The sequence below is a fragment of the Coregonus lavaretus genome (assembly GCF_964263955.1).
Source record: "Coregonus lavaretus genome assembly, chromosome: 8".
Lineage (NCBI taxonomy): Eukaryota > Metazoa > Chordata > Actinopteri > Salmoniformes > Salmonidae > Coregonus > Coregonus lavaretus.
In genome coordinates, this window is record NC_139995.1 from 39341668 (window position 1) to 39366029 (window position 24362).

General features: G+C 44.0%; 1 protein-coding gene across 1 annotated transcript in view; it reads right to left on the minus strand.

The window, feature by feature from the left end:
* LOC311133304 (sodium- and chloride-dependent GABA transporter 2-like) overlaps positions 1–24362 on the minus strand; it is a gene marked incomplete at both ends in the record, with an annotated part of 66794 nt that overhangs the window by 12268 nt on the left and 30164 nt on the right. The window contains 8 exons of the mRNA XM_084166806.1: positions 2192–2294; positions 2705–2842; positions 3059–3171; positions 7147–7271; positions 7951–8054; positions 9883–10017; positions 13674–13806; positions 20800–20887. Of these exons, the coding sequence (XP_084022932.1) occupies positions 2192–2294; positions 2705–2842; positions 3059–3171; positions 7147–7271; positions 7951–8054; positions 9883–10017; positions 13674–13806; positions 20800–20887 (939 nt within the window). The remainder of the gene's footprint in view (positions 1–2191; positions 2295–2704; positions 2843–3058; positions 3172–7146; positions 7272–7950; positions 8055–9882; positions 10018–13673; positions 13807–20799; positions 20888–24362) is intronic.

Sequence of the window (24362 nt, forward strand, 5' to 3'; positions counted from 1 at the left end):
AAAAATCCAGTAAATCACATTGTATGATTTTTAAGTAATTAATTTGCATTTTATTGCATGACAAAAGTATTTGATCACCTACCAACCAGTAAGAATTCCAGCTCTCACAGACCTGTTAGTTTTTCTTTAAGAAGCCCTCCTGTTCTCCACTCATTACCTGTATTAACTGCACCTGTTTGAACTCGTTACCTGTATAAAAGACACCTGTCCACACACTCAATCAAACAGACTCCAACCTCTCCACAATGGCCAAGACCAGAGAGCTGTGTAAGGACATCAGGGATAAAATTGTAGACCTGCACAAGGCTGGGATGGGCTACAGGACAATAGGCAAGCAGCTTGGTGAGAAGGCAACAACTGTTGGCGCAATTATTAGAAAATTGAAGAAGTTCAAGATGACGGTCAATCACCCTCGGTCTGGGGCTCCATGCAAGATCTCACCTCGTGGGGCATCAATGATCATGAGGAAGGTGAGGGATCAGCCCAGAATTACACGGCAGGACCTGGTCAATGACCTGAAGAGAGCTGGGACCACAGTCTCAAAGAAAACCATTAGTAACACACTACGCCGTCATGGATTAAAATCCTGCAGCGCACGCAAGGTCCCCCTGCTCAAGCCAGCGCATGTCCAGGCCCGTCTGAAGTTTGCCAATGACCATCTGGATGATCCAGAGGAGGAATGGGAGAAGGTCATGTGGTCTGATGAGACAAAAATAGAGCTTTTTGGTCTAAACTCCACTCGCCGTGTTTGGAGGAAGAAGAAGGATGAGTACAACCCCAAGAACACCATCCCAACAGTGAAGCATGGAGGTGGAAACATCATTCTTTGGGGATGCTTTTCTGCAAAGGGGACAGGACGACTGCACCGTATTGAGGGGAGGATGGATGGGGCCATGTATCGCGAGATCTTGGCCAACAACCTCCTTCCCTCAGTAAGAGCATTGAAGATGGGTCGTGGCTGGGTCTTCCAGCATGACAACGACCCGAAACACACAGCCAGGGCAACTAAGGAGTGGCTCCGTACGAAGCATCTCAAGGTCCTGGAGTGGCCTAGCCAGTCTCCAGACCTGAAACCAATAGAAAATCTTTGGAGGGAGCTCAAAGTCCGTATTGCCCAGCGACAGTCCCGAAACCTGAAGGATCTGGAGAAGGTCTGTATGGAGGAGTGGGCCAAAATCCCTGCTGCAGTGTGTGCAAACCTGGTCAAGACCTACAGGAAACGTATGATCTCTGTAATTGCAAACAAAGGTTTCTGTACCAAATATTAAGTTCTGCTTTTCTGATGTATCAAATACTTATGTCATGCAATAAAATGCAAATTAATTACTTAAAAATCATACAATGTGATTTTAGATTCTGCCTCTCACAGTTGAAGTGTACCTATGATAAAAATTACAGACCTCTACATGCTTTGTAAGTAGGAAAACCTGCAAAATCGGCAATGTATCAAATACTTGTTCTCCCCACTGTATATCCAGTCATGGTTTTAGTAGTGTTATTGAATAGGCTTGAGAAACAAGTGTAAGCTATGTGAAAGTTAACAATTATTTCACAGAAGACTGAATTAAGCACCTGGGACTTTAAAACACTGAAAACCCACAAAGAACATCAGACAAACTATCCCTATAAGTCCCTATAAGAGACTTAAGAATCTACTTTATTGAATACTGTTTTGGCTTTGTGCCTCTTGCTTTAAAAGTACTTAGGCTACTTACTGAGTGACCGTTTGGAAAGAATAGTATATCAACTTACCAAAATGTAAGATCATTTCACATTTGAAGATTTAAAAGTGATATACAGTATTATTCAAAGACAATGTAGACTGCGCTTACGTATGTGTTATCATGGGACAAAATCATATTGCATGTATTTGTGGACATTTGAGTGATGTTCCTAGATGCTCAACCTTCTGGTCTGTCTACATGTGACTAAAAATGCAAAAGACAAATCAATGTGAGGGAACTTCGAGGCACACGTTTAGATAGACATATCCGCAACATCCTTAATCCAAAATAATTAAAACCCTTCTTAGAAGGTCTAAATATTTCAACATATAGTAATTCCTCTCTAAGGATAAATCATAACCCAAAACAGGAACTGAATGGACACTTGGGGCGAATAACTATCTCCTGAAGAGTCACATTACTTAATTGTTAGCATTTGTTATCACCAGAGAATCTTGAGGACTTACCATAAATCCAACCGATTGCTATTGACTGGCAGACAGAGAGCAGAAGGAGATTGTTGCCACTGCACACGTAATGGTCAAAAAGTTGTAGAAAATATAACCCTCCCTGCAACAGAGAACAGACATGATCAAACAGCGTGAAACTATGACTAATTCTGTACTTGAATTTAAATACACTGGTATCTTATGATCACAAAATGTTAATCAAAAGGTACATGATATAGGGTATGTGATTCTCTAGAAAATAGTAACCAATAGTATGTATAGTACCAGGAGGACTTAAGGTGTTAGCCTTTCTCACGGAGTGCGAGAATACAAGACTCATATGCCCCCAGAAAAGCAGCTTAACACGTTTCAACCTCAGCGGTCTCACTAGACTAGTATACTAAGACAGTGTTGAGACGTTGGCTAGGTCAGGACATAACTTTGTTCCAGTGCTTGACTACTGTAGACTAGAAAAACACAGCCAGAACGAAGGGAGGAAAAGAGTGAAGACTAGAGTAGTGAGACACTCACCTCTGTGACCAGAAGGAGTCCCAGGAAGAAGCAGACAGAGCAGAGACACAGCAGCAGCAGCTCTCGACGGTACCCCCTTCGAAACACGGTGGGGAACATGTCTGTCACAGAGGTCATCAGGCACTCCAGACTGACAAACTGTGAACAGGGGCAGAGAGGGGCCAAGTCATCCTCTATGCCTACTCACGAAGTCGCATGAACAACATTAAGATCCACTTGACTCTAAAATCCTTAATAACAATGAAATCAGACACAAAATAATAAAAAGTTATCCTACTAATGTAGCCTCATATGGATAATATTTCAAGAATGATTAATTGAACTTTTGATGCGTTTGAACCTTTCTTGTCTCACCTGTGTGTCAGCACCCAGCAAGATGACCATGACGAAGAAACATATGGACCACAACTGAGGTAAAGGCATCATGGCCACGGCACGAGGATAGGCTATGAACGCCAGGCCAGGACCTGTAGCAATGTGGACACATGCACTTTCTCATACAAAATAAATAACCATAAACTATGGAAGTAATGTTAAGTATAGAAGTTAGTGGTAAACTATGGAAGTTAGTGGTGGCCCTGGATCTGTTTGTGTTGTCTTGTCAACTCCTATGGTCATTGTCACAAGGAATTGGCAAGACAGCACAAACTGATCTGGCACCAGGCAAGGAAGTTACAGTGCCTTGCAAAAGTATTCATCCCCTTGGCGTTTTTCCTATTTTGTTGCATTACAACCTGTAATTTAAATGGATTTTTATTGGGATTTCATGTAATGGACATACACAAAAAAGTCCAAATTGGTGAAGTGAAATGAAAAAAATAACTTGTTTCAAAAAAGTCGAAAAAATAAATAACGGAAAAGTGATGCATGCATATGTATGTATAAGATCTGGGGCAACCACTTACCTTCAGATGTCACATAATTATTCAAATAAAGTCCACCTGTGTGCAATCTAAGTGTCACATGATCTCAGTATATATACACCTGTTCTGAAAGGCCCCAGAGTCTGCAACACCACTAAGCAAGGGGCACCACCAAGCAAGCGGCACCATTAAGACCAAGGAGCTCTCCAAACAGGTCAGGGACAACATTGTGGAGAAGTACAGATCAGGGTTGGGTTATAAAAAAATATCAGAAACTTTGAACATCCCACGGAGCACCATTAAATCCATTATAAAAAAAATTGAAAGAATGTGCACAACAAACCTGACAAGAGAGGGCCGCCCACCAAAACTCACGGACCAGGCAAGGAGGGCATTAATCAGAGAGGCAACAAAGAGACCAAAGATAACCCTGAAGGAGCTGCAAAGCTCCACAGCGGAGATTGGAGTATCTGTCCATAGGACCACTTTAAGCCTTACACTCCACAGAGCTGGGCTTTACGGAAGAGTGGCCAGAAAAAAGCCATTGCTTAAAGAAATAAATAAGCAAACACATTTGGTGTTCGCCAATAGGCATGTGGGAGACTCCCCAAACATATGGAAGACGGTACTCTGGTAAAATTGAGCTTTTTGGCCATCAAGGAAAATGCTATGTCTGGCGCAAACCCAACACCGCTCATCATCTCGAGAACACCATCCCCACAGTGAAGCATGGTGGTGGCAGCATCATGCTGTGGGGATGTTTTTCCATCGGCAGGGACTGGGAAACTGGTCAGAATTGAAGGAATGACGGATGGCTCTAAATACAGGGAAATTGTTGAGGGAAACCTGTTTCAGTCTTCCAGAGATTTGAGACTGGGACGGAGGTTCACCTTCCAGCAGGACAATGACCCTAAGCATACTGCTAAAGCAACACTCGAGTGGTTTAAGGGGAAACATTTAAATGTCTTGGAATGGCCTAGTCAAAGTCTGTGGTATGACTTAAAGATTGCTGTACACCAGCGGAACCCATCTAACTTGAAGGAGCTGGAGCAGTTTTGCCTTGAAGAATGGGCAAAAATCCTAGTGGCTACATGTGCCAAGCTTATAGAGACATACCTCAAGAGACTTGCAGCTGTAATTGCTGCAAAAGGTGGCTCTACAAAGTATTGACTTTGGGGGGGGGTGAATAGTTATGCACACTCAAGTTCTGTTTTCTTGTCTTAATTCTTGTTTGTTTCACCCAAAAAAATATTTTGCATCTTCAAAGTGGTAGGCATGTTGTGTAAATCAAATGATACAACCCCACCAAAAATTGGGTTGTAAGGCAACAAAATAGGAAAAATGCCAAGGGGGGTGAATACTTTCGCAAGCCACTGTAGTCATACTCAGTTGTGGAAAAAGTACCCAATTGTCATACTTGAGTAAAAGTATAGATACCTTAATAGAAAGTTACTCAAGTAAAAGTGAAAGTTACCCAGTAAAATACTACTTGAGCAAAAGTCTAACAGTATTTGGTTCTATATATACAGTAAGGTCCATAAATATTTGGACATTGACCAAGTTATTATTATTTTAGCTGTCTACCACAGCATATTGAGTTGAAATTAAATAAAGAATATGAGCTGAAAGTGCAGACTTTTAGCTTTAATTTGAGGGTATTTACATCCAAATCGGGTGAACGGTGTAGGAGTTACAGCACTTTTTATATGTGTTCCCCCCTTTTTAAAGGACCAAAAGTAATTGGACAATTGGCTGCTCAGCTGTTCCATGGCCAGGTGTGTGTTATTCCCTCAACTAGTTAATTTACAAGTAAGCAGATAAAGGGTCTAGAGTTGATTTCAAGTGTGGCATTTGCATTTGGAATCTGTTGCTGTTAACCCTCAATATGAAGTCCAAAGAGTTGTCACTGCCAGTGAAGCAAGCCATCATTAGGCTGAAAAATCAAAACAAACCCATCAGAGAGATAGCAAAAACATTAGATGTGGCCAAATCAACTATTTGGTACATTCTTAAAAAGAAAGAACGCACTGGTGAGCTCAGGAACACCAAAAGGCCCAGAAGACCACAGAAAACAACTGAGGTGGATGACAGAATACTTATTTCCCTTGTGAAGAAAAACCCCTTCACAACAGTTGGCCAGATCAAGAACACCCTCCAGGAGGTAGGCATACCTGTGTCAGTCAACAATCAAGAGAAGACTTCACCAGAGTAAATACAGAGGGTTTACCACAAGATGTAAACCATTGGTAAGCCTCAAAAACAGAAAGACCAGATTTTGCCAAAAAAAAACTTTAAAAGACTACAGTTCTGGAACAACATCCTATTGACAGATGAGACAAAGATCAACTTGTACCAGAATGATGGGAAGAGAAGAGTATGGAGAAGGGAAGGAACTGCTCATGATCCGAAGCATACCACCTCATCTGTGAAGCATGGTGGAGGTAGTGTTATGGCGTGGGCATGTATGGCTGCCAATGGAACTGGTTCTCTTGTATTTATTGATGATGTGACTGCTGACAAAAGCAGCAGGATAAATTCTGAAGTTTAGGGCTATATTATAAAAAATAAATTATCTGCTCAGATTCAGCCAAATGCTTCAAAACTCATTGGACGGCGCTTCACAGTGCAGATGGACAATGACCTGAAGCATACTGAGAAAGCAACCCAATACTTTTTTAAGGCAAAGAAGTGGAATGTTCTGCAATGGCCAAGTCAATCTCCTGACCTGAATCCAATTGAGCATGCATTTCACTTGCTGAAGGCAAAACTCCCCAAGAACAAACAGGAACTGAAGATAGCTGCAGTAAAGGCCTGGCAGAGCATCACCAGGGAAGAAACCCAGCATCTGTTGATGTCTATGGGTTCCAGACTTCAGGTAATCATTGACTGCAAAGGATTTGCAACCAAGTATTAAAACTCACAATTTAATTTATGATTATGTTAGTTTGTCCAATTACTTTGAACCCCTAAAATTAGGGGGCTATGCATAGAAATGGTTGTAATTCCTACACGGTTCATACAATCATTTTGACAAAACCCTTAAATTAAAGATGAAAGTCTACACTTAAAGCACATCTTGATTGTTTCCTTTCAAATCCATTGTGGTGGCGTACAGAGCCAAAATTATGCAAATTGTGTCACTGTCCAAATACTTATGGACCTGACTGTACTGAAGTATATTAAGCAAAGCAGACGGCACCATTTTCTTGTTTTTAAAATGTGCGGATAGCCAGGGGCACACTCCAACACTCAGACATAATTTACAAATTATGCATTTGTGTTTAGTGAGTCCGCCAGATCAGAGGCAGTAGGGATGACCACGTATTCCCTTGATAAGTGCGTGAATTTGACAATTTTCCTGTCCTGCTAAGCATTCAAAATGTAACAAGTACTTTTGGGTGTCAAGGAAAATGTAGGGAGTAAAAAGTACATTATTTCTTTAGGAATGTAATGAAGTAAAAGTAAAAGTTGTCAAAAATATAAATAGTAAAGTAAAGTACAGTTACCTCAAAAAACTACTTAAGTAGTACTTTAAAGTATTTCTACTTAAGTACTTTAAGCCACTGGTGGTACTCTTACCAGATGCTGCAACTTCAGATATGGGCAGCCCCTGTTCATATGACATGAAGCCCAACACAGAGAAGATAGCAAACCCAGCAACGAAGCTTGATCCTCCATTCACCAAACACAGCACAAACGTGTCCCTATAAATGAGGTAAAAGGTAAGAAAAGGTAAGGTAAGATCAGCTCAGGTCAAATCTCATGAATTGCGCTTAAGGTCTGAGTAAATTTCCTCTGTACAGGAATTCAAATAACTACATTTGAGATAAGCTAAACCTTCAGAGAATTAACAATAAAGACGAGAAGGCGGAATCATGCCAGCCTTAATAAATGAATGCTAAAGAGGCTTTTAAGTCGCCTCTCTGTCTCACTTGTCTGTGAACCAGGATAAAGAACTTCCTGTGAGGAGCCAGCCCACCCCTGAGCCTGAGTCATGGACACTGATGTATGAAAAGGCCCTTTAAGGGGTCAGTCAGAGTCAATGCTAACAGTGTTTGGCTCCCAGACTCTCAGGCCAAAGATGGCATGGCCTACAGAGACTTTGAGACACTTGAGAGCCATTGCCAGCTACAGCACTACAGCTCCTGAAGTGATCCAAATTATAGTATAGAACATACTGTATATATCCAATACCCAAAAGTGTAAAATCTTTTGACATAATTCAACCTGTCAGAGTGGGGCTCAAAAACAATACTTGGACATTTCCAAATCCACTACATCCTAGGTTAGTTAACCTCCCAAAGGACACAAAAAAAGGTAAAATAAAAATTATAATACAATAGGCAGCCACAAGCTAGCAGGGAAGAAAATATAAGTATTTACTTATAGCAGTCATTGTTATACTGATTGTAGCTGCCCAGTGCAGTCAGGCTCCCTTGACAGATGCCGAAGGAGAAAAGCACCTGTGCTCCAGCATCCATCCATACCTGCAATGGGACACATACAGTATACATCACATTGAAGCCTTTTTAAAGGTAGAACATTAGCTAAAAATATCCAGTAATAAAAACACAGGTAATGCATTGCATTTCCTGCCCACATGGTATCTTCGCTGATTTTCTTGATCTATTGTATGCTGATTGTTTTACCTGCTGTGCTCCAAACTTACCTGTGGTGCAGTGGAGGCTCCTCAGAGGAGGAAGGAGAGGACTATCCTCCTCAGTGAATTTCATAAAAAATTGTAACAATTAAAAAGTTATCATTTTTAGATAAAACTATACTAAATATAATCACGTCACCAAATAATTGATTAAAACACTATTTTGCAATGAAGGTCTATAGTAGCCTCAACAGCACTCTGTAGGGTAGCACCATGGTGTTCCATCCTCCTCTGGGTACATTGACTTCAATACAAAACCTAGGAGGCTCATGGTTCTCACCCCCTTCCATAGACTTACACAGTAATTATGACAACTTCCGGAGGACGTCCTCCAGCCTATCAGAGCTCTTGCAGCATGAACTGACATATTGTCCACCCAATCAAAGGATCAGAGAATTAATCTAGTACTGGAAGCATAAGCTACAGCTAGCTAGCACTGCAGTGTAATAAAATGTGGTGAGTAGTTGACTCAAAGAGAAAGACAATAGTTGAACAGTTTGAACAAATTAATTTCTTCCAAAATGAAGGAGAAGCAAGAGAGAAATATATATAGAGAGAGATTTCATTAAAACAAATGCACTGTCAGTTTCACTTACTTAGCTAGCAAATGCAGCTAGCTAGTTTAGCCTACTGAAACACCCTGCTCAAACAGAGGGATGCTATGTTAGCTAGCTGGCTATGTCTTTCCCAAAAAACACTGGAACTCTTCCAAGTCAAGGTAAGCTTTTGGTATTACAAATTTACATTACATTTTAGTCATTTAGCAGACGCTCTTAACCAGAGCGACTTACAGTTAGTGAGTGCATACATTTTTTCATACTGGTCCCCCGTGGGAATTGAACCCACAACCCTGGCGTTGCAAGCGCCATGCTCTACCAACTGAGCTACACGGGACTCACGAGGCCCGCCGGTGTAACTGCTTACTGACTGTACACTGTAACATTACTGCATGATTGTAACGCGTTTACTAATGCCTTACTGGTGTATTCATTCCGCCGATTCATGTTGAAAAACGTTTCTTAAACAGAAGCAAATGGAACAAAACGGGGATAAACATAACTGAATTTGTCCAATAGAAACTCTTGTTTGCAACTGTTGGACTAATGATTACACCCTATATCAGCTAGATGCAGGCAAGAGTGTGCAAGGCGGTATTGAATGTCACTGTCTGTCCATGTGTCACTGTCTGTCACCTCAAATTTGTCTCTCGACCTGTGTGCACCTACGTTGTAAACTTTCACTCATAGGCTAGGTTGTAGCAACCTCATGATGTGTATAGGGAAAATGTAGGTATCATGTAGTAGCCTAAACCTATCGCTGTTACATTGAACTGGGTGAATGGAATATGAATGAGAATCATCCAATATGCTGTAATAGAAATAAGGCTTGCTCATATATATATATATATATATATATATATATATATATATATATACATATATATATTTATCCTCCCTCATCTTAAACGGCACTGACCGCCACTGCTGTGGTGCTACAACAACCACATTGTCATAATTCTCTACCTATTTGTTACGGAATTATGATATTTGGCACACATGTTGAGGGGCATGACAGCTCAGTATGAAAATGTATGCACTCACTAACTGTAAGTCACTCTGGATAAATGACTAAAATGTAAAATGTAAATGATTTACCTGTGGGTCGACCAGTCTTGCAGGGTCCGGGTAGAGGTAAAACTTGATCCCATCGATAGCTCCAGGTAACGTGAGTCCCCGAGCCAATAGAACGATCAACATCAGATAGGGAAAGGTAGCTGTGAAATACACCACCTATCAAGAGGAGAGATATTACCTGACAATAAATAACCAAACATATTCACCATGACAGACATTTTAGTCCTTTCAGAAGATGTTTATATCAAGGGAAAATTACAGTGTGTATATAAAAAGGGGCATAATGTCAGCCTCAGAAAGAGCAAAATGCATGTTAATAAAACTAAAGCAGTGCAATAGTGAGAATAGTCCACTCAGTGTACAAAACATTAGGAACACCTGCTCTTTCAATTACATAGACTGACCAGGTGAAAGTTATGATCCCTTATTGATTTCACTTGTTAAATACACTTCAGTCAGTGTAGATGAAGGGCAGGAGACAAGTTAAAGAAGGATTTTTAAGCCTTGAGACATGGACTGTGTATGTGTGCCATTCAAAGGGTGAATGGGCAACACAAAAGATTGAAGGGTGTCAAGAACTGCAACGCTGCTGGGTTCAACAGTTTCCCGTGTGTATCAAGAATGGTCCACCACCCAAAGGACACCCAGCCAACTTGACACAACTGTGGTAAGCATTGGAGTCATGGGCCAGCATCCCTGTGGAATGCTTTCGACACCTTGTAGAGTCCATGCCCCGACAAAATTGAGGCTGTTCTGAGGCCAAAAGGGGGTGCAACTCAATATTAGGAAGGTGTTCCTAATGTTTTTTACACTCAGTGTATAAGCAATAAATTATTCTAAATGTGACACATTTCTAGTTTGAACACTTCGTAAAAAACAACACACATTGTTCCCTTTGGGAAAACATATCAATGTCCATGGTGAATTTAAACATAATGCTAAAATTCATGTCAGAAAGCAACAGTGCTGGAATATTTGCAGGTATAGGGCTAGCTTTAGTAAGCGTTTACACAACTCCAGGTAAGTAGATTTAATAACTTAAAACATCTCTTACTTACACTTAAAAGGGGCAATCTTCAGTTGCTTCATCCATCTTTGGACTTCAGAATTAATTAAATGTACCCATTGATTCTTGAAGAATATAACTTAAAAATGCCTCATGAGCTTAGTTCAACTGTCGTGCCCCATCAGAACCCCAAAACATAAGCTTGTTTCACTCCAATGTTTGTAAACAAAGTAAATATAAACAAACACTATATAGCCTCAAAACATGGTTAACTATAACTTTGATATCATGGATGGTATGGTCAGTCCTTGCATCCATAGCTCTGTCTATGAATTTGAGAGTGGTTACATTTCTCCAGCCCTATCCCTCTCAGCTTTTTACCGAAACAGGGGTGGGGAGATGCTTTGTTATTGTTTCAACTGCTGATTGCCGCTTTAATGTACAGCGAAGCCATGAAATAGGATTACATTTCCATTGGTCGTAAAACAAAAAGGCTAATGGAGACATTACCATTTTAACAATGCTTTAATATGTGTCACATCACTTAAGAAAATGTGTCTCAACAATGAAAATGATCTCCTTAACATCAGATTTACTGACTCTACCTGACATATTACAATTTTACAAACAAAGCCCTGGTAAGAATTATAAAAAGCCAGGGGACATGTCATAATCTTACAGGAGAATGATACATTTGGTATCCTCAGTACAGGTAAGGGAGGGGCTGTGTGGACCAGCAGCAGGCAGAAGAAAGATGGCCTGGGCGTCGTTCCCTTTACATCCACCTTCTCCTGCCACATACCAGACAGCACACACCTCGTTACCTCTCCTTAGACCTACCAATTGACTCAGCAGGACAGGAAAATACTTTCAATTATACATTGCACACCTTGGATGGCCTGGATCAATGTTAACGCTGTCACCCAATATTATAGGTTTTTATTGTTCTTACAGTACCTAGTCATACAAGATAAGCTTGGGTATATTTTTGCCCTAATGTTATAATAAACCAGAAATAAATATGTTAAATAAATGGTATTTCGCATAAGGAGGATGCATAAGTGGCACCTTCACCTCTTCCATAGCGTGTTATGGAAGTACCCTTCGGTCAGAGGCCGTTTTCATAAGAAGCTTAAGTCTGCCGAATTTAGTAGAAATGTTCATTATTTCTTTAAAGCCACAAAACATCACTTTTACATCTCATAAGTAGCCTAGTTTAGACTTGCTGGATTGTAGGATTTGTTTATATTTCCTTAAAGCCACAATACAGTGCATTCGGAAAGTATTCAGACCCCTTGACTTTTTCCACATTTTGTTACGTTACAGCCTTATTCTAAAATTGACTAAATAGTTTTTTTCCTCATCAGTCTACACACAATACCCCATAATGACAAAGCTAAAACAGGTTTTTAGAAATGTTTGCAAATGTATGAAAAAAACAACAACTGAAATATTACATTTACATAAGTATTCAGACCCTTCACTCAGTACTTTGTTGAAGCACCTTTGGCAGCGATTACAGCCTCGAGACTTCTTGGGTATGACGCTACAAGCTTGGCACACTGCATTTAGGGAGTTTCTCCCATTCTTCTCTGCAGATCCTCTCAAGCTCTGTCAGGTTGGATGGGGAGCGTTGCTCCCCATCCAACCTTCGCCCCAGTCTGAGGTCCTGAGTGCTATGGAGCAGGTTTTTATTAAGGATCACTCTGTACTGTGCTCCGTTCATCTTTCCCTTGATCCTGACTCCCAGTCCCTGCCGCTGAAAAACATCCCCACAGCATGATGCTGCCACCACCATGCTTCACCATAGGGATGGTGCCAGTTTTCCTCCAGACGTGACGCTTGGCATTCAGGCCAAAGAGTTCCATCTTGGTTTCATCAGACCAGAGAATCTTATTTATCATGGTCTGAGTCCTTTAGGGGCCTTTTAGCAAACTCCAAGCGGGCTGTCATGTGCCTTTTACTGAGGAGTGGCTTCCGTCTGACCACTCTACCATAAAGGCCTGATTGCTGCAGAGATGGTTGTCCTTCTGGAAGGTTCTCCCATCTCCACAGAGGAACTCTGGAGCTCTGTCAGAGTGACCATTGGGTTCTTGGTCACCTCCCTGACCAAGGTCCTTCTCCCCAATTGCTCAGTTTGGCCGGGCGGCCAGCTCAAGGGAGAGTCTTGGTGGTTCCAAACTTCTTCCATTTAAGAATGATGGAGACCACTGTGTTCTTGGGGACATTCAATGCTGCAGAAATGTTTTGGTACCCTCCCCCAGATCTGTGTCTCGACACAATCCTCTACGCACCATTCCTTTGACCTCATGGCTTGGTTTTTGCTCTGACATGCACTGTCAACTGTGAGTCCTTATATTGACAGGTGTGTGCCTATTCCAAATCATGTCCAATCAATTGAATTTACCACAGGTGGACTCCAATCAAGTTGTAGAAACATCTCAAGGATGATCAATGGAAACAGGATGCACCTGAGCTCAATTTTGAGTCTCACAGCAAAGGGTCTGAATACTTATGTAAATAAGGTATTTCTGTTTGCAAACATTTCTAAAAAAAACTGTCGCTTTGTCATTATGGGGTATTGTGTGTAGATTGATGAGGAAAACAATTAATTTAATCAATTTTAGAATAACGCTGTAAAGTAACAAAAAGGAAAAAGTCAAGGGGTCTGAATACTTTCCGAATGCACTGTATGTAACTTTTCAAATCAAAACAGATACAGTATCTTACACTCATCAGCACATTCATATTGCACTTCTAGACCCAAACTGTCCTTCTTCCCAGATCAGATGTAGGCCTACTGTACCTTCCCAGTAGACTTCACTCCTTTCCAGACACAGAAGTAGCAGAGTATCCAGGCCAGCAGCAGGCACAGAGCCAGCTCCCACCGCAGACTACCGATCTGCTCTATCCCTGTGGAGATGCTCAACACCCTGCGCCTGGAAACAGCACAGACACATTTCATTCATAATCCCACTGGGACCACATACACTTAATAAAAATACTACTTATCAAAAATGTAACCCTGACTAATGTATAATTTGCTCCCAAGACTTCACCTTCAAAATGTTGTAATTGTGTTGGTATAGGCCCAGCCTAGACCAATTTCTGTCTTGTTATGGATTCATTCAATTAAATAATTTGGATATTGCGCTAACTGTATCTCTCCAAGGTGGTCTGAATCAAACACTAATCCCTGAGAACAGACGTCACAACCAGGGTTGGGTTGGACACACTGTCTTCCCTTAACACTGTTTTACAGACAGACATCTTCAGATGTTTTAGATATCATATTGAAAAGACAGAATATTGAAGAAACTGTAGTTATGCAATTCCTAAATATTTTCTGTCAGACACTAACTGAATGATAACTTCTGTACTTTTCAAGACTCATCTTCAATTAGCAGCTGCAGAAACTCCCAAAGTCAATACAGCTGTAAGGATTGAGTCCTGTTGATTTGCCCTGATTAAGTATTATGTTGAACACATTGACAGTATTTTAAACTGCTATGAGACTTTTGTGCTTTCAGGTTTAATTAGTTTATAAGGATGTGTGTTGACATGATAGTTGGCAACAAGAGAGCAATAGAAATCATATACAGTGCATTCGAAAGTATTCAGACCCCTTGACTTTTTCCACATTTTGTTACGTTACTGTCAAGAGTGCTGTATGTGGATGTGGTGCAGGAATCAGGCGCAGGACACAGAAGCTTCGTCCAACAGACTATAGTACTCCAAACACAACATGAGCCAAAAGGAGCCCGGAGACGAGCGATTACGCACACAGGCGTAAACTAGCAAAGAAAATACTCACGCGCACACACGTGCGGAAACCTCTCCTACAACAACGGAGAAAAACCAAACACAGTCTCAGTAGACAGGTAGCGCAATCACACACAACACCTGACAAACAAAACGAGAACTTAAAGGACACATAATCAACGCTAAACGACAACAGGTGTACAACATTAAGACAAAACCAAACGAACATCGAAAACATACAACGGTGGTAGCTAGTACTCCGGGGACGACGACCGCCGAAGTCTGCCCGAGCAAGGAGGAGAAGCAGCCTCGGCCGAAACCGTGACAGTACCCCCCCCTTGACGCGCGGCTCCAGCCGTGCGCCGACCCCGGCCTCGGGGACGACCAGGAGGACGCGGAGCAGGGCGCGCAGGGTGACTACGGTGGAACTCTGTCAGGAGAGACGGGTCTAGGATGTCCCTCCTCGGCACCCAGCACCGCTCCTCCGGGCCGTACCCCTCCCACTCCACAAGATATTGGAGACCCCCCATCCGGCGTCTCGAATCCAAGATGGACCGAACTGTGTACGCCGGAGCCCCCTCGATGTCCAGTGGGGGCGGAGGAGTCTCTGCAATCTCATCTTCCTGGAGTGGACCAGCTACCACCGGCCTGAGAAGAGACACATGGAACGAGGGGTTAATATTCTTATACTCAATAGGCAGTAGTAACCTGTAACACACCTCGTTCAATCTCCTCAGGACTTTAAAAGACCCCACAAACCGCCGACCCAGCTTCCGGCAGGGCAGGCGGAGGGGTAGGTTTCTGGTCGAGAGCCAGACTCGATCTCCAGGTGCGTACACCGGCCCCTCACTGCGGTGGAGATCGGCGCTCGCCTTCTGTCGATGGATGGCCCGCTGCAGATGGACGTGTGCAGCGTTCCACGTCTCCTCCGAGCGCCTTACCCACTCATCCACCGCAGGGGCCTCGATCTGGCTCTGATGCCACGGTGCCAGAACCGGCTGGTAACACAACACACATTGGAAAGGGGTTAGGTTGGTGGAGGAGTGGCGGAGAGAGTTCTGGGCCATCTCTGCCCAGGGAATATACCTCGCCCACTCCTCCGGCCGGCCCTGGCAATACGACCTCAGAAACCTACCCACATCCTGGTTCACTCGTTCTACCTGCCCATTACTCTCCGGGTGATACCCCGAGGTAAGGCTCACCGAGACCCCCAAGCGCTCCATGAACGCTCTCCAGACTCGGGAGGTGAACTGGGGACCTCGATCAGACACTATATCCTCGGGTACCCCGTAATGCCGGAAGACGTGGGTGAAGAGTGCCTCAGCGGTCTGCAAGGCAGTAGGAAGACCTGGCATTGGGAGAAGACGACAGGCTTTAGAGAACCGATCCACAACGACCAGTATGGTGGTATTCCCCTGAGAGGGGGGAAGGTCTGTAACAAAATCCACAGAGAGGTGAGACCAGGGTCGTTGTGGAACGGGCAGGGGTTGTAACTTACCCCTGGGCAGATGTCTGGGCGCCTTACACTGGGCGCACACCGAACAGGAGGAGACATAAACCCTCACATCCCTGGCTAACGTTGGCCATCAGTACTTCGCGCTAAGGCAGTGCACTGTCCGGCCAATACCTGGATGTCCAGAGGAGGGTGACGTGTGAGCCCAATAAATGAGTCGATCCCGAACCTCGAGCGGAACGTACGTCCGACCCACCGGACACTGTGGAGGGCTAGGGTCGGTACGCAACGCCCGCTTGATTTCAGCATCGACCTCCCACACTACCGGTGCCACGAGACAAGACTCCGGCAGTATGGAAGTGGGCTCTACGGACCTCTCCTCTGTGTCATACCGCCGGGACAGGGCGTCTGCCTTACCGTTCTGGGACCCAGGGATGTACGTGATCTTAAATACAAACCGGGTTAGAAACATGTTCCACCGAGCCTGGCGAGGGTTCAGTCTCCTAGCTGCCCGAATGTACTCCAGGTTACGGTGGTCAGTCAAAATGAGGAAAGGGTGTTGAGCCCCCTCAAGCCAATGCCTCCACACCTTTAGGGCTTGAACCACGGCTAACAGCTCCCTGTCACCTACGTCATAATTACGCTCCGCCGGGCTGAGCTTTTTGGAGTAAAAGGCACAGGGGCGGAGTTTAGGTGGCGTGCCGGACCGTTGAGATAGCACGGCCCCTATACCGGCCTCAGACGCGTCCACCTCTACCTGAAATGGTAAGGCGGGATCCGGATGCGCAAGCACTGGAGCCGAAGTAAACAGGACCTTCAGTCTCCCAAAAGCCCTGTCCGCCTCCGCTGACCACTGCAAGTGCACCGGACCCCCCTTCAGAAGAGACGTTATGGGAGCTGCCACCTGTCCAAAACCCCGGATAAACCTCCGGTAGTAATTCGCAAAACCCAAGAACTGCTGCACCTCTTTAACGGTGGTTGGGGTTTGCCAATTACGCACGGCTGACACCCGGTCAACCTCCATCTTCACCCCTGACGCGGACAACTGATAACCCAGAAAGGAGACCGACTCCTGAAAAAACAGACATTTCTCTGCCTTGACATACAGGTCGTGCTCCAACAGCCTACCCAACACTCGGCGCACCAGGGCTACATGCTCGTCTCGGGTAGGCGAGTACACCAGGATGTCATCTATGTACACGACCACACCCTGCCCCTGCATGTCCCGGAAGATCTCATCCACGAAGGATTGGAAGACTGAAGGAGCATTCATCAACCCGTATGGCATGACGAGATACTCGTAATGACCCGAGGTGGTACTAAATGCCGTCTTCCATTCATCGCCCTCCCTAATGCGCACCAAGTTATATGCGCTCCTGAGATCCAGTTTCGTGAAGAAACGGGCTCCGTGCAAAGATTCTGTCATAGTCGCAATCAGAGGGAGTGGATAACTGTATTTCACAGTGATCTGATTGAGACTACGGTAATCAATGCACGGGCGCAACCCTCCATCCTTTTTCTTCACAAAAAAGAAGCTCGAGGACGCAGGAGAAGTGGAGGGCCGTATGTATCCTTGTCTCAGAGATTCGGCTATGTAAGTTTCCATAGCTCTCTTCTCCTCTTGGGACAGAGGATACACATGGCTCCGCGGAAGCGCTGCTCCTGCCTGGAGGTCTATCGCACAATCCCCCTGTCTATGAGGAGGCAACCGCGTCGCCCTCGATTTACTGAACACAAGTGCCAAATCCTCATACTCAGTGGGAATGCGCATTGCGGACACCTGGTTTGGACTCTCCACCGAGGTCGCCCCCACGGAAACACCCAAACATCGCCCCTCACACTGGGCAGACCACTCCTTAAGAGCCCTCTCTTGCCACGAAATAGAAGGATTATGGGTACTCAACCAGGGAATTCCCAGCACCACCGGATACGCAGGAGAGTCGATCAGATATAGCTGGATAGTCTCCTCATGACCCTCCTGCGTACACATCCTAAGTGGCACTGTGACCTCCCTGATCAACCCCGATCCCAACGGACGGCTATCTAGGGCATGAACGGGAAATGGGACGTCAACAGGAAGAAGGGGAATCCCTAGTTCTAAACAAAATTTACGATCAACAAAATTCCCAGCTGCGCCTGAATCTACTAGCGCCTTATGCTGGGAATGAGGTGCAACCTGTGGAAATTGCACAGGTATACAGAAGTGCACAACAGAGAGCTCTGGGTAAGTGGGACGCCTACTCACCTGGAAGGACTCCCCAGTGCGGGGCCTGCCGTCTTCTACCCTAGGAGACCCTCCCCAGCACCTGGCCGCGGTGTGTCCTCCACGGCCACAGTTGGTGCAGGGGACGGCCCCCCTTGTGCTCCTTCCTCTCCTCTCTCTAGCGCCAGCACCCCCGAGCTCCATAGGGCTCGGCTCGGAGGTGCTGGAGGGTGGAATGGATGAACCCCACTCGGAACGTCCGCGGGTGGCCAGCAGGGTGTCCAGCCGGATGGACATGTCCACCAATTGGTCGAACGTGAGGCTGGTATCCCTGCAGGCCAGCTCACGACGGACGTCCTCCTGTAGACTACAACGGTAGTGATCGATGAGGGCCCGCTCATTCCACCCTGCATCCGCCGCTAGAGTCCGGAATTCCAAAGCGAACTCCTGGGCGCTCCTCTTCCCCTGCCGGAGGTAGAATAGGCGGGAGAACTTCGCGTATGTGATCGTGGCGGCGTCTATCCTCCTCCATTCGGCGTTGGCCCACTCCAACGCCTTGCCGGTGAGACAGGAGATGAGGGCGGAAACGCTCTCGTGTCCCGAGGGCGCCGGGTGTACGGTGGCCAGGTATAGTTCCACCTGCAGGAGGAACCCCTGACACCCGGCAGCGGTGCCATCATACGCCCTCGGGAGCGAGAGCCGAATCCCACTGGGTTCCGGAGCTTGGATGGGCGGACTGGCCGATGGTGATGGCAAGGTAGGTGGAGATGTGGATGCCCCTCTGTTCTCCCATCGGTGCAGAGTGTTTATTACGTCCTGAAGTGCGGTCCCGATACGAAGGATCTGGTCGTTCTGTTCGCGGACGCGCTCCTCCAGTGACTCTGGTGCTGCTGCTGCTCCTGCTGATTCCATAATGGTGTGTGATTCTGTCAAGAGTGCTGTATGTGGATGTGGTGCAGGAATCAGGCACAGGACACAGAAGCTTCGTCCAACAGACTATAGTACTCCAAACACAACACGAGCCAAAAGGAGCCCGGAGACGAGCGATTACGCACACAGGCGTAAACTAGCAAAGAAAATACTCACGCGCACACACGTGCGGAAACCTCTCCTACAACAACGGAGAAAAACCAAACACAGTCTCAGTAGACAGGTTGCGCAATCACACACAACACCTGACAAACAAAACGAGAACTTAAAGGACACATAATCAACGCTAAACGACAACAGGTGTACAACATTAAGACAAAACCAAACGAACATCGAAAACATACAACGGTGGTAGCTAGTACTCCGGGGACGACGACCGCCGAAGTCTGCCCGAGCAAGGAGGAGAAGCAGCCTCGGCCGAAACCGTGACAGTTACAGCCTTATTCTAAAATCAATCTACACACAATACCCCATAATGACAAAGTGAAAACAGGTTTTTAGGAATTTTAGCTAATGTATTAAAAAATAAAAAACTGAAATACCTTCCGTCTGGCCACTCTACCATCAAGGCCTGTTTGGCGCAGTGCTGCAGATATGGTTGTCCTTCTGGAAGGTTCTTCCATCTCCACAGAGGAACTATGAAGCTCTGTCAGAGTGACCATTGGGTTCTTGGTCACCTCCCTGATCAAGGCCCTTCTCCCCCGATTGCTAATTTTGGCCGGGCGGCCAGCTCTAGGAAGAGTCTTGTTGGTTCCAAACGTCTTCTATTTAAGAATGATGGAGGCCACTGTGTTCTTGGGGACCTTCAATGCTGCAGAAATGTTTTGGTACCTTTCCCCAGATCTGTACCTCGACACAATCCTGTCTCGGAGCTCTACGGACAATTCCTTTGACCTCATGGCTTGGTTTTTGCTCTGACATGCACTGTCAACTGTGGGACCTTATATAGACAGGTGTGTGCCTTTCCAAATCATGTCCAATCAATTGAATTGACCACAGGTGGACTCCAATCAAGTTGTAGAAATCTCAAGGATGATCAATGGAAACAGGATGCACCTGAGCTCAATTTCGAGTCTCATAGCAAAGGGTCTGAATATTTATGTAAATATGGTTTTTTATTTTTTTATTTTTAATACATTTGCTAAAATTTCTAAAAACCTGTTTTCACTTTGTCATTATGGGATATTGTGTGCAAAATGAGGGAAAAATATAATTTAATCCATTTTAGAATAAGGCTGTAACGTAACAAAATGTGGAAAAAGGGAAGGTGTCTGAATACTTTCCAAATGCACTGTAAATCTATAATTGCTTCGTCATAAGGCTATACCAGTCAGCCTATCGTGCATGTACAGGCCTTTCTTGAGATATTTCATTAAAGATTACATGGTTAAATGGAAACCACATAATAATAACTTATTTGATTGTGAGAAAAAGTGATTATGAGAACATTGGTAAATGACTACACTTGATTATCATAATAATCGCAGTAGAGAGTATAGTAGCTATAAGAATCCATGTGGAGAGAGTAGTGTAGTGTAGAAATAGAATCACGTAGAATATTAAAGTACTGTACATGACACTTACTCCCAGAACTCTGTCGCAGGTGAAGTTGCATTCATAGGGACTGTCCAGTTAGCTGACAGATTCCTCTTGTCAAATTCTACACAAGATCCTGTGGGAGAAATACATTTCATAAAAAATAAGAAAGACAAGTTTAATAGTTCAAGACAAGTAATGTGTGTATACAGAATGTTTATTGTTCTTGCAAAGACTGGAGATTATAAATTTGTTTAGTCAATAAACACCCCATGGTTTTAACCCAGTCATACTAAACATAATATAGGCTGGAAATGAAAACCTAAGTTTGGATATTGGAGCAAAACAATGTCTAATGCAGAGACTGCATGTGCAGCCCAGTGGGAGCTCAAACTTGGCTTAAAAATACATCACAAGATATTGCGCACTTACATATCTTGAGGAAACATTTAAGATTACAGTGGTAGTCTATATTTTCACACACGTCCTGTCCTGCCATCTAGCGGACTCAGTGAATCAGGGTAACATCCTAAATGACAACCCTCCTCCCCCACCCTTTTTTATCTGATACTTACTACTTACTTACAAATGAAGTGGTAAAACATATCCTAATAATGACACTAACCTTAGAACTAGATAGTTGCTATTTATGTACTATATTTGGAAGTAAGTAATGCCATGTATTGTAACTACATAATTGTTGAGTAAATATTAGTTCAACAGCTGAAAAAGGGCTGTAAGGAATACATTTTCCTAGTGCAACAACCACGTCTCCAGTGTATTTTTCATATTCAAATCATATTCAAATTGTTCACTCCCCTGATACACTGAGATTTGAAAAGACAGTTGCTTTCTGTTCATGTAGAATGGTTGAGACAAACAGTAAAATAACAAATGTGCACTCTACCAACATCAGTATAATCCTATTACAAGTAGATAGGTCTACAGGCTTGGCAGTTTGGCTGTTTAGCCTGGCAGCTATCTACTGAAAGACACAACAGTACGGCCTTCAAATGGAAAATTACCAGACAATCTGGCAGTGTAATTCTGTAGTCTGTAATAGTTTGCAAGCCCTGCCACATCCTACTCAGTACCTTTGTATTGCATGGCAAGCAACAGCCCTTTTTCTGTGTGCCTAGAAATTAATACTCTGATCTGTGATTAGGCCACACTGCACATCTCACTGAGCAGAGGAAAAGAGCAGCAGTACACATCAACTAAAAAAGCACCAGTCCATGCTAGATGGCCAAATAAAACAATATTGCAGGCCTAGTATCCCAGAACACAAATTAAGCTGAATGCATGTTCTCTAAAAGGCATCAGAGGAGAGTGGTGTAGTTGTAGATGGGGCATTATGTTTACTTCCAGTTCCAATATCTAACAAGAAAAGTCAGCAAAAAAAAGTCACACTTGTCCATCGTTTAGCAGTGAACAGGAGTCCTGCATGACTGAAAAGTCTCTCACAGGCTGCAGATGCAGGAAGACCTGTGTTGACTTTGAGTGACAGCTTCTTGATGCGAGGAAAGGTGTGGAGTAGATCCATACCTGCAGGGGACAGACATGAAAGGTACCTCTCCAGCTCTCCTACTTGTGATTTTCCCAACTCCATGGATGCAAAGAAGTCGTCTTCATCAAAGAGGCCGCTGTTTGCGCTGGTGACATCATCCAAGTCGGTGTTGAGGTGATTTCTGATGTAGTCAAAGCCTGTGGGTTTTAGGGCAAGATAAATCGTTTTTCAAACAAATTAAGTCTGCACATTATTCTTACCCTTCTACTGTATAGGCTGTCAAGCTGCTGATATTTGACATTAAAAGCTACCTGAGCTTCTAACTATATTGCCACCCTGTGGTTTGTCACTGACACACTATAATCCTAAATGACAGTAACATTATACAGAGTTATATAGGTCAATGTCTACTGGTTCACATTTGAATTGATAAACAAGTATATTTACCAGCATTTAAGATGTTCTCCTCTGTGGTCCAGGATGTTCTGAATCTTGGTAGGAGTATTGCTGCTGCAATCAGCTCAGGCTCTTTCATGACGTCTCCAAAACGTTTCTGGATCCCTTGCTGCAGGGCGTGAACAAGAGCTGTACACATTTTGCAAGTTGACTCCAACTTCTTCAGCTTGTCCCGCAACTGGTAAAGTGTTGGCAGCAGGAGGCCCATATGCACAGATGATTCCCCTTGGAGGATATTAAGGGCCATGGCAACAGGCTTCATCACAGCAGCATACTCGACCAAAAACCCAATGGATACAGCTGGATTGAACCTATAAAAGATGTAACGATAAAAAAATTACTTATAGCTATTTCTGGTACAATGTCTTTATTATGCATTGTACATGTTAAATACACAAATAAATAAAAATAAAACAAATTTGTTAAATTATTTCATTCAAGTCATCCACAATTGTCACACCACCATGCAAAGAAAACTTAGTTACTTGAGACAAGTGGATTCACCCATTAATCAGCAAGGCTTATTTATTTGTATTATTCTTTAAAAACAAAATATACATTTTGTCAACTTACATCTTTATCGCTGTGCAGACATTGCGAATTGCTTGTTCTCCTTGCTCTCGGTGAATGCGCACAATCCTTTCTACAGCGAGGAACAGGGAGCTCCAGCGTGTCTGATTGGGTCGGAGAAACTGCAGCTTGCATTCACGTTCCACTGTTTCATGAGCCATGGTTGACCTGCTGGTTTTATTCCAAAGAGCATGACATTTTGCAAAAGCAGACAGAGACAGCCTCTTGTAGGTTTCGTTTGCAGCTCCTCCTGCAGCAGTGGCATCAACTGTGGATATAAGATTGAGGAGATGGCATGCACACTTTTGGTGCCTTGGAAGTTGGTACTCAAGGCCTGTGTTGTCATCCAGAATAGCAGACACATCTTGATACTCCACCTCTGACTCACTCTGATCTTCTGCTGCATCATCAAGGGTGGAGTCACTCTCCTCTTGTACATTGATGGCTTCCTCCTCTTTCTCCTCACCATATAATCGAAAGGCCTTCAGGAAGTTTGAGCCACTGTCTGTTGTTGTCCTGGTCACTTTTTCCCTGATGTGGTACTCAGAATGTATTTCTTCTAATGCAGCAGCAAGGACATCAAACGTGTGCGAGCTTTTGACAGGTCTACAAGCCAATCCAGTGGAGTGCCTCTCCAGTGAGGTGTTGTCTATCCAGTGACAGGTGACACCTAAGTAGCTACGTTGTCTGGCAGACCAGCAGTCTGTTGTGGTAGCAACATAGTTCACAGCACTCAGCTTTTTGATGATTATGCTCTTCTTGTGTTTTGCAGCTTCTTGTATTCTTGTGCATAACATTTTCCTTGTCATTACTGTATGAGGTTGCAAGGTTTCTATCAAAGTCTTGAAGGATGCCACAGAAAATGGTTGGTTGGCCTCACATACAAAATTTAGCACCAGCTTGTCAAGCGTTGCTTGTGTTACCTGCCCTGGGGCAGCGAAGGCTGTGATTTTTGCATTTGTCACAAGAGTATCACTGGAAGAGGAGGGCTTACGCTTTCTGTGGTTCTCTAGTAAGTCTGTGTACATTGCCAGTTTGTTGGGGTGAACCCTCTGTGAATAAAAAAAAATCTGTGAGG